This window comes from Plasmopara halstedii (genome assembly GCF_900000015.1).
Source record: "Plasmopara halstedii genome assembly, contig: Scaffold_113, whole genome shotgun sequence".
Taxonomy (NCBI): domain Eukaryota; phylum Oomycota; class Peronosporomycetes; order Peronosporales; family Peronosporaceae; genus Plasmopara; species Plasmopara halstedii.
This window is the reverse complement of record NW_020187034.1, coordinates 128,795-142,145: the sequence shown is the minus strand read 5'-3', so window position 1 is coordinate 142,145 and position 13,351 is coordinate 128,795. Positions and strand designations below refer to the sequence as shown.

Here is a 13,351-nt window from a genome sequence, read left to right as displayed (position 1 = left end):
TGGTATATGAATCTACCTTCCTCTGTGTTGATAAGGCTTACAAAGAAGATCGGTGCAGCAGACACCTTTTGCCGACCTCAGAAAGGGTCAAGCACCTTCCTGGCTATGGATGTGGAGCTGTTAGACAAAACCCAACACTTAGCAAGTGAATCAGAACTTTGACCACATGCACCAAGCCCGGTTGAGCGGTTCAATACTCGCGACATTTTTTGCTTGAAAAGATCCAATAATGCGAGAGTTTTGTCGACGAATTCGCTCGCTCATACTCTTTCCTACGCGGAATTTCTTTGCTAGGGTGTTACTAACTTGACGCGACGCTTCCCTGTTAAAAGCTGGCTCAATTTTTTAGCCATCTCAAGGTTCTGTGGTCAGACATTAAAAACGTTTCTCATCAAGCTTTACACTCGACAAAAGCGGCCTCGATCTACAGTTAAATGTTGAAGCTGGTAGTGTGTGAACAAGTGTCTTGTCATGCAAGGTATCTCACCAGCGCTAGCTCATTGCAGCTGAATGCCTCAAAGCTAGCCATAATTGCTTCTGGGTCTTGAATCTTCTATTGCGCTGCTCCCGCAGGCCGACAAAGCCATAGCTTAAGTCATGCACAAATTTGATCCCTAGGACATAAACGTTAACGTTTCAAGTTTCATTTTTTCAAAATATAAAGCTCTTATCCAGGCATGTGTGAGGCTGGTAAGCCCACGTGCCCTGCAGTCTCTCTTCATGGGGTGCCATCACTCTAATTTATTCCGAGTATCAATCGTAGCACTTATCATGGTTCTTTGACATGGTCATATTTGGCTTTGTCCAGACCCTTAGGTATCTAACTAAATATACACCATAGCAGGGTATGTACCTGTACATACAACCTTTTTAAATTTATCAAGGTGGACTCAACAAGAATTTTTTGTTTCTGCGAGCTGTACTGTTCCCATTGGTCATCAACTCACAACTGGGTCCTTACTGATTCTGTAGTCATCATGACTACGGAGCATGAAGCGTTAAACTATCAGGCTCGAGACGACACACAGAGTAAACTTCCGGTTTTTATTGGTCTCAAGGGGGATTGCGCAACTATCGGCTCAATGACCGTAACCTGTTGTCGCTTGACCGGGGCTGCGAGAATCCGCAAGCTAGTTACCCCCACAGAGGTCTTAAACAGTCTCCGGTTGACGTGCAATCGACCCCATCAAAGACCTCGCTTTAATTAAGCGTCGATCATTTTTACAGCGTGAAGACAATATCTTTCTTATATCACTTGAGGTTGAGTTGGCAAGGACTCACCCCTGCTCCAAACGCGGAGCGATGCGTCACGTTAGCTGTCTTCACACTAAGATGTCGTGCACACAAATGAACGATAAAGTGCGTTTTCTTGACAAAACAGCAATTTAAACTTGAAATGTTTACAGTGTTCAGAAATCTCGAGTCTTTTTACTGACGAACTTGGCTTCCTATTATGTACAGTCAAATATAGTCTTGCGTCAAAGAAGAAAAAATGATTAGGATATTTTATAAGGAATAAAAGCCTCTGTAGCAGTAATAAGTGCTGATTGATTGAAAACAATCACTACTTTTGGAGTATCCCCGGACAAGTTGAAGCTTGAAAAATTGATAAGGGCGCATTCTATTTAGCAGATGCTGCAGGGCATGAACGCGTCATCGCGTTTGGATTCCACCCACAGAAATATGTCTGATAGAAATTTGAGCTCATGCCAACAAAGTGCAGCAGAATACATACTATACTTTTTCTGTAAGTTCACACTTCACGGTTGTGCAAAGCTCAATAAGTGGCACTGTTAAGGAGAAAAAGATTCCATAAATAGAAATCCGTGGGACATGCGGGCTGCAAGCTTTACGCAATACCTGACATGATACTTTGTTATCGATATAGTACATCGTTTAACGAAATTTGTACAAAGGAGCCATGATACTATATATATGTTACCTAAGAGAATTTTTTTAACTCAATGCTCATTAGTCGGTTCCGCTTCGGAGTGACGCAGAAGAACCCTTATTCTGTGCTTTTGTGAACAAAGGAATCTTTGTTCAAGGTGCACAGCAACCCCCATTGCACTTGGTAGATTTTGTCGTCAATCTGGTGACAAAGTTGCATAAGAATGTAAGATCCCATGGCCGCGGTTTCGTAAGCATGCTTTCTTATCCTTTCCACCGTCTGGAATGGATAAATGCAGCAGTTGACAACCCAAGGATAAGGGTTTTTGACCGTTTGCCTAAAGGTGTTCATCATCGATGATAATGATCTGATGATAAATCTCCAGGAAGCCCAGGCAGACAGGTATCACCGTGAGGCCGCTGATGTCAGATACCTAGATTTTGAAAGACGACCTCTCTTTGCGTTTCATATAGTTATTTACCCGTCAAGAGAGGCGTATATACTGATCACGTTCAAGAGTTGCGAACTCTTATCGCAGCGTTTGCGGTAGACATTCGTTACCACGCGCTCGTAGTTATATCGTGATATAGGCCTTCAAAACAAGTTCTACTTTTGTCGGTGTACCCTGCGTCAATACAACCTGAGTACACGCTGGATATCAAATCAAATGTGGTAAACAAGTTCAATCTTGTTATGTCCGGTCAGGGTGTGGGAGGTGGTAGTTCTATAAGCGTTGTACAGGCGATGACCCCCAGTCATGATGAGTAAGAAGCATAGATCTTATAACGGCCGTCTTCACTTCATCAATATAAAATCTGTGGCAGTATCAAACATCTGCGCCCTGATTATCCCCGTCTAACGGCTGCCACGTACGAAGGGTAGAACTCTTCCTCAAAATCGCTGAAGGTATCTCTCGCGAGAATTTTTCGATTCCGAAATAGCGCGGGGTCCAAAACTTGGAGCAAAATCGGATTTGGTATAACTCATGATCGTCCGGGTCATTAATTTTCATTTTTAGAAACGGTGTTTAGCTGGGAGTCATGTACTTCTAGTTAACGGCTGCCACTGTCAACGTTTGAATTTTATGTGGGTGGTATGGAAGATATGGCATACGAATACAATATATATATGCATCTTATGACAAAAATCCTCGTGAAAATGTCCACGAATCTTTCAATCAATTTTAAATATTTTTTTATATTTAAAAACTCGAGAACATGGAAGATCTCATACATAAATTCTAGATACTATCTTCACCTGGGTATGACATGGCCCAAACGCCATGAATCATGGATTGACTTGACGCTGAAAGTTTCAACTGCTGCTCCTGGTAAGATTTTGGTGAGTCATAAACCTGCCTCAGCTAGAAAGTCTAACTACTGTTGATGCGGCATGAGAATTTGATAGGTTGATGCAGGACATGGACTGTTAAATTACCAAGCTACGATATTGCTGACGATCTTGGGCAGATTCTGGAAGGGGAAAACCGCTGTGGGCTGCAACTTCAAGATGAGAAGATTGCGATCGTATTTTACAGTCTGTAGATTGTATCTATACTGAACCAAAATTAATCGTTCGTTCGGCGAAAATTCTAGATTGCTACATGTGCCAAAACCGGTGGAGGCGAGCGGGTGCGACTGACTGTTTGTCGCAAATCCCTGGCTCACGGCTTGTGTAAATGGGCAGCTATAAGCTACGTTGAATGATCAGGCCACAAAATATAATCAGTATTGTCCATCCTTATCATAATGGTGAGATAGTTCTAAGTCAGTACTGCCTAACCATGAACACGTCACACGATAGTGCTGACTCAGCACTAACTCAGCACTAGCGTGAGATGTTCACCAAGAGGTGCGATGGAGCACTACAGCCAGAAATTTTATTCACTGGAGCATCCTTTGACTTGGACCTCCCTTGGGGTTAGAAAATATCCAATCATTACCTCAGACAAGGTTGCTCGTTGAGCTTGTCATGCTCGCAATGTTTTGAAGGCGGTGTTTTACTTGATCAATACGATGTACTGGATGGAGAGCTGAGCTCGTTATCTCTCAAAGATGAGTCCGAAATCGAGGACATTTGTAGTGCAATCGCTATGGCTAGCTTACTTATCTTATGGGTCAATGCAAGACATTTATGGGCTCAGATACCGCTTTTGCGCAGTAATTACTTGCCTATTTGCATCAAGATACTACATTTATTAAATTGCTATAGTACAGCTTTGACGCGCTTGACACTTACTTCGTAGTGATATCTCATTATAATGATCTTATGAACACTATAATGTACGAGACACATGAGATCACTCCGACGTGACCACCTCGAAAGATTCATACAGCGCAGTGGTGTCATGTACTCGAGGCTAAACGTTTATAAGGTGGTTATTTCGTGTGTGCCCACAGGTAGAGCCTGCCAACAATTTGAATTTTTGCGCAAGCGCCTGCAATGTTGCCAGCCTACCGGTACCTGCAGATTTTTCGCAGACGAGTTCATTGCTTCTAAAGATAACTCCAGTTGCATCGATATTGTGATGCTTGGGATATATTAGGCGAGATGACTTATCTCGCCGCTGCTTTATAAAAATACCGGTAAGGTTTTAGCAAAGTGGTTTTTCGACCAATTATTAGATTCATAATTTCGGACCAATTGTGCGCTTTACAGAAAAATATTACTCAGCGTTGTTGGAGGTGTTGAACATCAGGTTGCAAATGCCTATCGCTAACGATTGACGTAACTATCGTCAGCCGGAGTGTTTTTAATGCTTGATGGGGGAGTCCGCACAGAGATATCGTAGAGCGAATAAACGAGCCCCCACTCATGAATTTGAGCTGAAAGAAGAAATCCATGCCTTGATCAGATCAATGCAAATTTAACATATCTGTATGACATGTTTGTTTGGCATCGACTGAAAATGGCTCCAGACATTGAAGGATGGAGCTGCCAATATTGATTGACCAGCTGTAATCAACTTGACAATACTTTGCAGTAAAGTCATGGATGTGGCTGCAACGAGAGTCAGCGATATTCGCCGATATCGCGACACGACTGAGCTACACGCAATATCACGATCCCGATCTTGCAATGGGTAAGAATGCATTTGATGGGCTACGCCATCGAATAGAGTAGTTGGATGCTTCAATGCGCTCCGGGGCTGCATCGCTATCCCAGAGCAGAAACCAAATCAGCTACAATGATCTGATGAAAAGAATAGTTTTTTTTATTAGAGTGTTTCGAATTCAGCGCTCCTTAGAACTCATTATAGTCCGAAATCCTACATCGCTAAGATTGCACTAGCGCCGTTGACTCTTCCGACCTACCGCATCATTAATCTTCATCTACCCAGGACGAGTGACATATCAGTCTAAAGCAATGTGCTTTCGACTAACGTCTGATTCTAATGTTGATCAAACTGAGAGACCTTACTGGTGGCTGTTCCGGCAGATTTATAGAGATGAGCAAGCTGTCGGCAGACGAAATTTGGGGTGGTAAGCATCGACCGCGACGTTCACGCCGTGATATGAGCTCAACAAAGTAAGCAGTAAACGACGCTCAATCCTGGCGAGTGCTTCATTTGAGCTGGCTTGATAGGTTTTAAGACATGTAAGACGACATGTCTTATTCGTCTAGCTCACAAATTGAGTGCGATACTCCTCACCAGGTTTACCAGCGCTCAGCCCAAGTTACGGTCTTCATGAAGGATACGGACCCACTTGACATTTGATGCTCCAACTTAGGTAGCAATCATAAGAAGACTATAGGAGACAAAAAGTACTGATTGGTAACTTTCGAGCGCTCATTTTGAACGTTGTTTGAGCGGTAGGATAGTACGCATATGGGTCGTCGTCGTCACAGCATAGCAACTAGCTACAGATGTCAGAAAAATAGTCTCTTGCATTTGCAGACGGACACGCTCGGCTTGATGAGCAAGGTCCAACCCATTGGTAATAGGCTAGACGTCGTCCTAAGTTTTTCTGCGAGCCCTACTGTTGCAGGATAGAGTCAAGAAGTGAGCGGTTGTTGTGCAGAGAAAATAGGGAGGATAGTACACGCCCTCTCTCAGAGAGAGACTAACTTGTTTTGCTCCTAATGAAGACGAATGTACCGAGGTCGGGCACTAAATCCAGTTTTATCAGAGATCAAATCGGACCTTTATCAAGAAAATCTTCTAGATCTTTGCTACCATGGCCGCGCTCATCTCAGAAGTTATTTCAACCATTGATGCAGTTTGATGGGCGAACTTGAAGCAGATAAAGCTTGTCGGGAACAGATGCAAAAAAGTTTGAGTGGAGAAATTCAAACATCTAGGGCAATGCCGTTGTTTGCTCAACTAAAGTCAATGCCGTAAGAACGAAAAATAAGTGTGAGCCTTGAGAAGGGTGGTTACCGTGTACGTACCATAATATTGTGTAAGTGTATCTTACACATTTGTGCAAAGCTATAGCACAGGAATTTGTTCCTGATATGGACGATGCAACTATATAAAGCAGCGACCTTAGGACAGTTTAACTACTAGCATGATATCATATAAAAACCAAGAGTTTTTTGATAAGCAATGTTCATCTAGAATTGGGTTGATTTCAAAAAAACTCTTAATATATATCATTGAAACAGAGTAGCAATTCAAGTACTACTGGGTGAAGTGTACGAGCTCAACCTCTGTGCGCGGCAGACTTTTTCAGTCAACACTTTTTGTGTGCAAGGTACTCGGATGTCACTGGTACCGCAGTGCTGGCTATCAATTTTGCGTCGCCAGACTCAAAGTACAATTCTAGCTTAGAGCAATATTTGATATTTTTCAATCAATAGTCGTTGCGTTATGACACTGACGCCGCAACTTTGGCAAAGTAAGATGAATGATGAACCTTCTTTGCCGGGTGTACCTATGAGGTAGAGATAAGCCTCGTAAATGTAAATACACCTTCGTGTCACACAGAATGCAAATTACACTTAAAAGTAACTGTACGATGTGCAGAATCTGCACATCATGTGCTGGTTACTAAAAACTTTAAGTAACAAATTTCTTGGAAGATGCTTTCCAAGTTTATCCAGGCAAATTTAATGCGATATTCCTTGTCAAGGCTTGCTGTATTACAGCTAGGTTGCGATGAGAATACATTCATGGTAATACAGAATTTTGTGCGAGGCAAACGGTAACTCTCTCAAAGGTCATGTCAATAGAGTAGAAGAGACCTGACTAGCGCTACATCATGGCGATCGAGGATGTTCAAATCGTTTAACACTTCTGTGTTCACGTTCGAAACGTGTTAACAAATACTGGTCATCTATATGGCGTCCTCTACCAGTTTTAGGGGCCCGATAGTGTGCTGGCAATTCATGAACATATTTTTCGCTCTATCCAATGATCTATCTTTCAAGAAAAGTGACGCATCGTCATCAACATAACCCTCGCATCGGGTGGCTCATACGAACTGGAGCGTGATATGGCTTGAGTAGTCGACATAAATTCGATATGATTCCCCATTTGAGTAAGGAGGTAACTTAAACACTCTTAAGCGATGACCATAAGGGCCCAAAGCAGGGGACGTTCAAGGCCGCATATCATGACAAATTTTAATCTTATCTTTCATCTCAGTAAATAAGTGATTCTTCTGTCGTTGGCACTTGCATATTGCCGAAGTCCTATAATTAATGTCGGCACTAACCACATTTTCCTTTAGCTCTTTCAAATAAATTTATTCGGTAGATCACAACTTGTTCAAAACAGCAAGGAATCATAGTCGTGTCGCCGAATTTCAACACACTCTGCAATGGATCGCAAACGACGGTCGAAACAACAGACAATTGATATTTACTCCAAAAATATTGTAGGCACATGTGCTTAAGGAAGCCGTATCTCTTACGAGCCAGTCCTGATCGCATCTGTCTGAAGGGACAGCAATTGCGATCGGCATATCACACAAGGGAGGAAATTCTTCACAATCTATTACGCGTTATACTTTTGTCCGGACCGTCTTAATGTCGAGCAAGCTTCTATGCGCTAACAGAGCATACTTTATGATAGTCAATACGTTCCCATGGACGTTGGCTGCGCGTTTCGTGTAATACTGGTTACAGCTATCTCATGGAGACGAGTGGGTCTAGTAACAGCAGAAGTGATTTGTCACGAGATCCTCGCGGAAAAATATCGACCCTTGTCAAATCAGAACCCACAAAGCGCCCTGCATTTACTGAGATTCGATATTTCGTGGTCTGTGCGTCATCTTTCAACCAAGCAATATAGAGCGCGCTTGGCGTAAACATTTGTTACTTTTTGGGTGGCAGATCCACAGATAAGTGTGACACATCACAGCGTCCATTTGAAGAGGCGGTGAATGTGACCACTCAGCGGCAGTGCCGCTCTGCGGGTCGCTAATTCTCTCGCGTATCATATTGTCTATAACAGTCTGACCGCTTAGCATCTTCCAGTTCAGGCGTATTATCAGATAGAGCGCGACTTATTCGAGGAATATTCCATTCTTCTGCTATAATGAATTACATCGAATACTTCTAGACATAAACATTCTCGACCATCCTTAAGCACAATACGCAGTGACTATAAAATCTACTAGCATAGTTGACAGACTACTTAGTGTCGTGTACAAACAATAATTGTCAGCAAGATTTCCAGGAGTTCATTATCCCTATCTTATAAAATACATAATCATTACGCTTTGTTGTGAAATCGACCATATGGTCCTAGACAAGAATTGGTGCTTCAAATCACATCATCGTCTGGTTGAAGTATTTGAATTCTTGTAGTGTATTTGTTGGATTGAATAACTCCATTAACGATATATTGTATGATGTGGAAGCATCTCTGTACATATTATTCCTGGTGATCGTGGATAGGCGAGGGACAATTAACCATCGCAAGAGTTTGGAAATATTGTCTTGTCGATTGATGAAGGACGCGGAAGATCCGACTCGGATAAAGTAAAACTGTAGCCCGAGTTTTCGTGGCCTAAACTTGTTCGAGAAGATGGATCATAAGACAACGAGAATGCACGCGGCATGTCTAGTGGCGATCGTTGAGCTTTTACATACATAAAGTTGCCCGACTCATCTGAGCCATGTATAGAATTCGGCGAATTTGCCGGTTGCTCGTTCATGTTCGACAATGGTCGAAAGCCAAAAAATCGAAACTTGAGTCCTTTTTGTTGACCATATCGTCGGCGATATCGGATGAAAATTAATGCAGCTAGACAGACAAGTGCCACACAGCCAAGTGTAACACCGACAGTAAATCCAACGTTTAAATTAGAGCTTTCGTTGGTCACAACTAATGCAGTGGATGCAGTGACAGTCATCTGAATGAATGAAGCCACATCATATCGAATGTCGTCTCCATTTGGTACGACAGCATGTGCCATTAAAGCGTATGTTCCTTCACTTGGTATACTGATTGTTGAAGTGAGTGAAGCCTCGCCATTTGCAGAAAAATTCATTGGCTGAGCTGAATGCACAAGAGTTTTCTGCTTTGAAAATGGCGAGCACTTGGCTTCGGTACAGTAGTAAATGTTCACTTGGGGTAAGTTGACGTACTGACCACTGGATGCGTCATATACTGTTGTGGTATTTGCTGTCACTCCATTTATTCCAGTCGAATCATTTCTCTTCGATACATTCCAAGATACCAACGGTATAGTATTCACTGTACATGTCGTCTCGGAGACACTCATGTTTATTGTATACGGACAGTTTGTGCTATTTCCTGCAAATATCACACTTGTAGCATCAACACTCTCATCGTCAGCAGGAGCGATTGTTTGCCAGCAATAGGATATACTGCCATCATGAACGTATTCCGAATTCTCGTCAATTGTCATCATATTCATTTCAGTAGCAAAGACTTCAAAATATTTTATAAAGTCGTATCTTTGTGATTCTGCAGCTCCCGCAAGTGTCACTTGAGCATAACCTCGATACCAACCTAACAAAGGTACAACAATGTCCCGAGCAGTAAATGTTGCAGTGTTTTCCGAAGTAAAATTACTCGAAGAAGTAGCAGACGATACTGTTGTTGTTTGTGAAAATGCATCGCACGCCATATCGCGTTCGCACAGTTTTACAATCGAGCTCACGATAGTAAAATACCCACTGAAGTCTTGATTATTGTCGGAAGGCACATACACTGCCTTTAGTGGCAAAGGTAGTTGAATTTCTTTCGACGAGTCACGTGTCAATGTAGCTATCCAGGTGACATCAAATTCCTTGTTAGCTTGTACAACACTATTTGTGTCAATTTTCAACTCAAGTTCCGAGTTATCACTGCTCATAAGCACCAAGTTACGATCAAGATGAGCTTCTAATGGCTTTTGTACTGCAACATAGCAATATGTCGATTGACTGGTATCTTCCCTGTCAACATTATCATCTTGTCAATATTACAATCATTACAATAACATACAGCAAAGTAACTTACTCAGTCACGACTTCATCCTTCACTACAATATCTACATACGTCTGAAAGTAATATAGTATATTACTATCGCCAGCATTTCCAAGTACAGCGACAGCAGCTAAAGTATACTTTCCTTCTTCTGGAAACGAAATATCGTCGAAGGTAGAGAAGTAAGTAGCTTCCAAATTGGAAAAATTTCCAGATTGAGCTGGAGTAATTAACTCATTTCCATCGAGACTTGGACTGCATTGCGATTGGGAAGTACACGTCCTGATATAAGTAGAAAGAATTTGCACACTTCTACCATCATTGTTAAAGCTAAGCGGAGTCATAACGTGAGGTGGCAAAGGTACACGCATAGAATTAGACGAGTCCTTCTTAAGTTGTACGCCCCATAATAGTGGGACGCTCTTTTCCAACGCATACGAAGATGCTACATGAGTAATCGTCACTTCCACAGCACAGCCTAAGCCTTTATCAGCGATCACTGCCGTCTGAATTGATCCTGAACGATCAATTTCCCAGCAATTTGTCGTTGCCGAGACGACAGAAACTAACGTCGTTCCTAGGACGAAAATGTGGCGCATGACGCGCGTTCTATCGAAGCGAAAATGACACCAAATATATTTTCTTTATTATGAACCCCTGTCTGCTGGCTGACATGTGAGAAGACGAGGGAGGAGGAAAATGATGCACACTTTAATGTCTGTAACGATACTGAACCATAATGAACAGAGACACGACTTATAGCCAAATACCTGGCTACTTAACTTAGCATAAACATGATCCGAAGACTTGAGCGATTTGAGATACTTTAATGAAGTCAAAAGAAATGGCAAAGACCTATTTCGTGCCATTCACTGCATTTTCCTGGATTTCGAGGTGTGAATGTGTGCACTGAAGTCCGTAATTAAAAGTCTTCTTGTGCCTAAGTCCCATAAGGGTTGAGCTTTCTTGTAGTAGAAGAAGAATGAGCTCATTTACCCGATTTTTTGCTGTAACTTGAGATAGTAATGCAAGAAGATTCAATCATTTTGATTTCTTGAGTTCGCAGTAATGTGTCCATTGGACACTTATCTCATTCTTCCCAGCATTTCCAGTCTTTTGTATAATGTGTTTTCACGCTAGAGCATTCAATGTGTATCTTATTCGATGTATTGGAGACTCTACTAGGCCTCTGGTTGCTAAAGCAAAACCTTCTCAATTATCTAAAACGTGGCGTATTATATCCCTTGCTTCAAATTATTATCAGTATGCTCTCATTCTTCTTAGATCTTCAAGTCTATTATGCCTCTTCAGAATTACAAGTGTAAGCTCGATACTGCTCACAATCGGAGAAAACAAACATCCAAGAGACATTTTCTCCTACAATTATTAGATGCAAGCTATGCATTACTCTTTAGTTCAAGCTTTTTTCTTCAGAAATCATTGAGCTATTCTGAGCTTAATTGTAAACAGGGTACGTACTGTATTATGGTGTACGACTGACTACCTGAGACTATCGTCACTATTATCCCTCGGACATAAAGACAAGATAAGTATAATACGATGCTGAAGTATAATGATATGCGAGGTGTTGTGCTCCGGAGAGGAGAAGTCCGTCGGTAGTAGCTCTACGCTCTGCAGTAAACAGAAATGTATTGTTTAAGATATAAATATGGATGTAACTTATATATGTCCAAATAACACAAATTTTTGTCACGATGAATTTGAACCAAAAGAAGTACTTATCTGCTCGAGAGACTCTCGATTTGGCTTCGAAGCGACGCGTACAAGCCCACACACAATGCCTTTGTTAACACTCGTCGATCCAAATTCTTTGCAGGGTGCACAACCCATTGCACTAGAAGCACTGACTGCAGCAGGGCTGCCGTAGCTCTTTGGCTTAGAGAAAACAAAGCTGAGGTCGGTGACCTTTCATTATATACATACAGCTAGCTCGGGTATCTCCTGAACGGAATTGAAACTGCAGCTTTCACGAGTGTTCTCGCCGCCTGATCAGGCATATCGTGTGCGATCGCGTTTCCTTGCCGCCCAGTGGGCAAGAAGGAGGTGGTGGACATTGTCCAAGAGTTGCCTACTCTAATTGCCGGTGTGGGAGCCAATCCTCTCCCCGAAGCGGTCGCAGTGGACCGTTTTTGTGGAGATTTTCGCACTGGCGTGGCCAGATTAGGAGTATGTCGTGTCCATCCATCTTCTAGTGAAGAAGCGGTGGATGTGGCATTGAATGCCGAATTTAACTCTAAGTCGGTACAAATTGGTTGGAATGCAAACTTTAGCAGCTCGTTGAGCGGGCTCGAGCTGATGAATCTCAGCTATGCTGGAAAGAGGGTGAAAGCTTCGAGCTGCCGAGCAGCATTCAGTCACCTGACGGTGTTTTGTCTGTGGAGACGCCCATCATCTTTGGACTGGTTGTATCCTGCGCAAGGCGCGCAAAGGTTCATCGACCGACGTCCCGCTTCTCATCTGTCTGGTTTGTCGCGGTGAAATGACAACATTCGGTAGGCACGGGGTGCTCTACTGGGGATGAACAAAGTTATGTTGAGCCTCAAACAGGTAGAGGACAGCAGGGCCCAGCCCCAATGACCTCCATGCTTCTAAACACGAAACGTGCTTACAAGCCTGGCTTGCTGGTTGTAAAAGCGACCGTGAAGGGCTTTGAGAAACGCATGAGCCTTCAAGTCTTGTTCTTTCGAAACAAATGTATTTCTGAGTCGCATGCCTTTTTCCGCTTGCCTGCATCGATGGATTTCATAGCCGACTTGAACGTTGTCGGCATTTCTCCAACTGAATCCATGACGTAGGCCGCTTCAAAGTCTTGAACAGCTGACTCTCTTTGAGATATTGCATAGAAGATCCTGATTAATTCCAGGGCGTCAGTCAATTATGCAATTATGCTCAACGCTCCACGATAGAAAGAAGTCAGTCGTATGCTGGAGCGCTGAAAGCGCGATTAAGTGACATCGTCACTGTTTGCTTAGCGACGGGGACATATGTCACGGTGCCGAGGGTCCCTGTGGACCTCGGTGTCAAGTTTCTTGACTTTGATGGCTTATAACGCT

The 13,351-nt window shown here is 42.7% G+C and overlaps 2 protein-coding genes across 2 annotated transcripts; both read right to left on the bottom strand.

The window, feature by feature from the left end:
* Positions 1-8,088: 8,088 nt before the first annotated feature.
* PHALS_15045 (uncharacterized protein) lies at positions 8,089-8,749 on the bottom strand. Its single transcript, XM_036407108.1, has one exon. The coding sequence runs from the start codon at positions 8,305-8,307 to the stop codon at positions 8,113-8,115; it is 195 nt and encodes a 64-aa protein (XP_036262990.1). The 5' UTR covers positions 8,308-8,749; the 3' UTR covers positions 8,089-8,112.
* Positions 8,749-10,876, bottom strand: PHALS_00505 (uncharacterized protein; the record flags this gene model as incomplete). The annotated part of the gene is made up of 2 exons (XM_024716979.1): positions 8,749-10,246; positions 10,311-10,876. The coding sequence occupies 2 exons, from the start codon at positions 10,874-10,876 to the stop codon at positions 8,749-8,751; spliced, it is 2,064 nt and encodes a 687-aa protein (XP_024572551.1).
* Between the last annotated feature and the right edge of the window lie 2,475 nt (positions 10,877-13,351).

Bases quoted from the DNA above. Each gene is read 5' to 3' on its own strand.
- PHALS_15045 (XM_036407108.1), bottom strand. From the start codon at position 8,307: ATGCTAAGCGGTCAGACTGTTATAGACAATATGATACGCGAGAGAATT.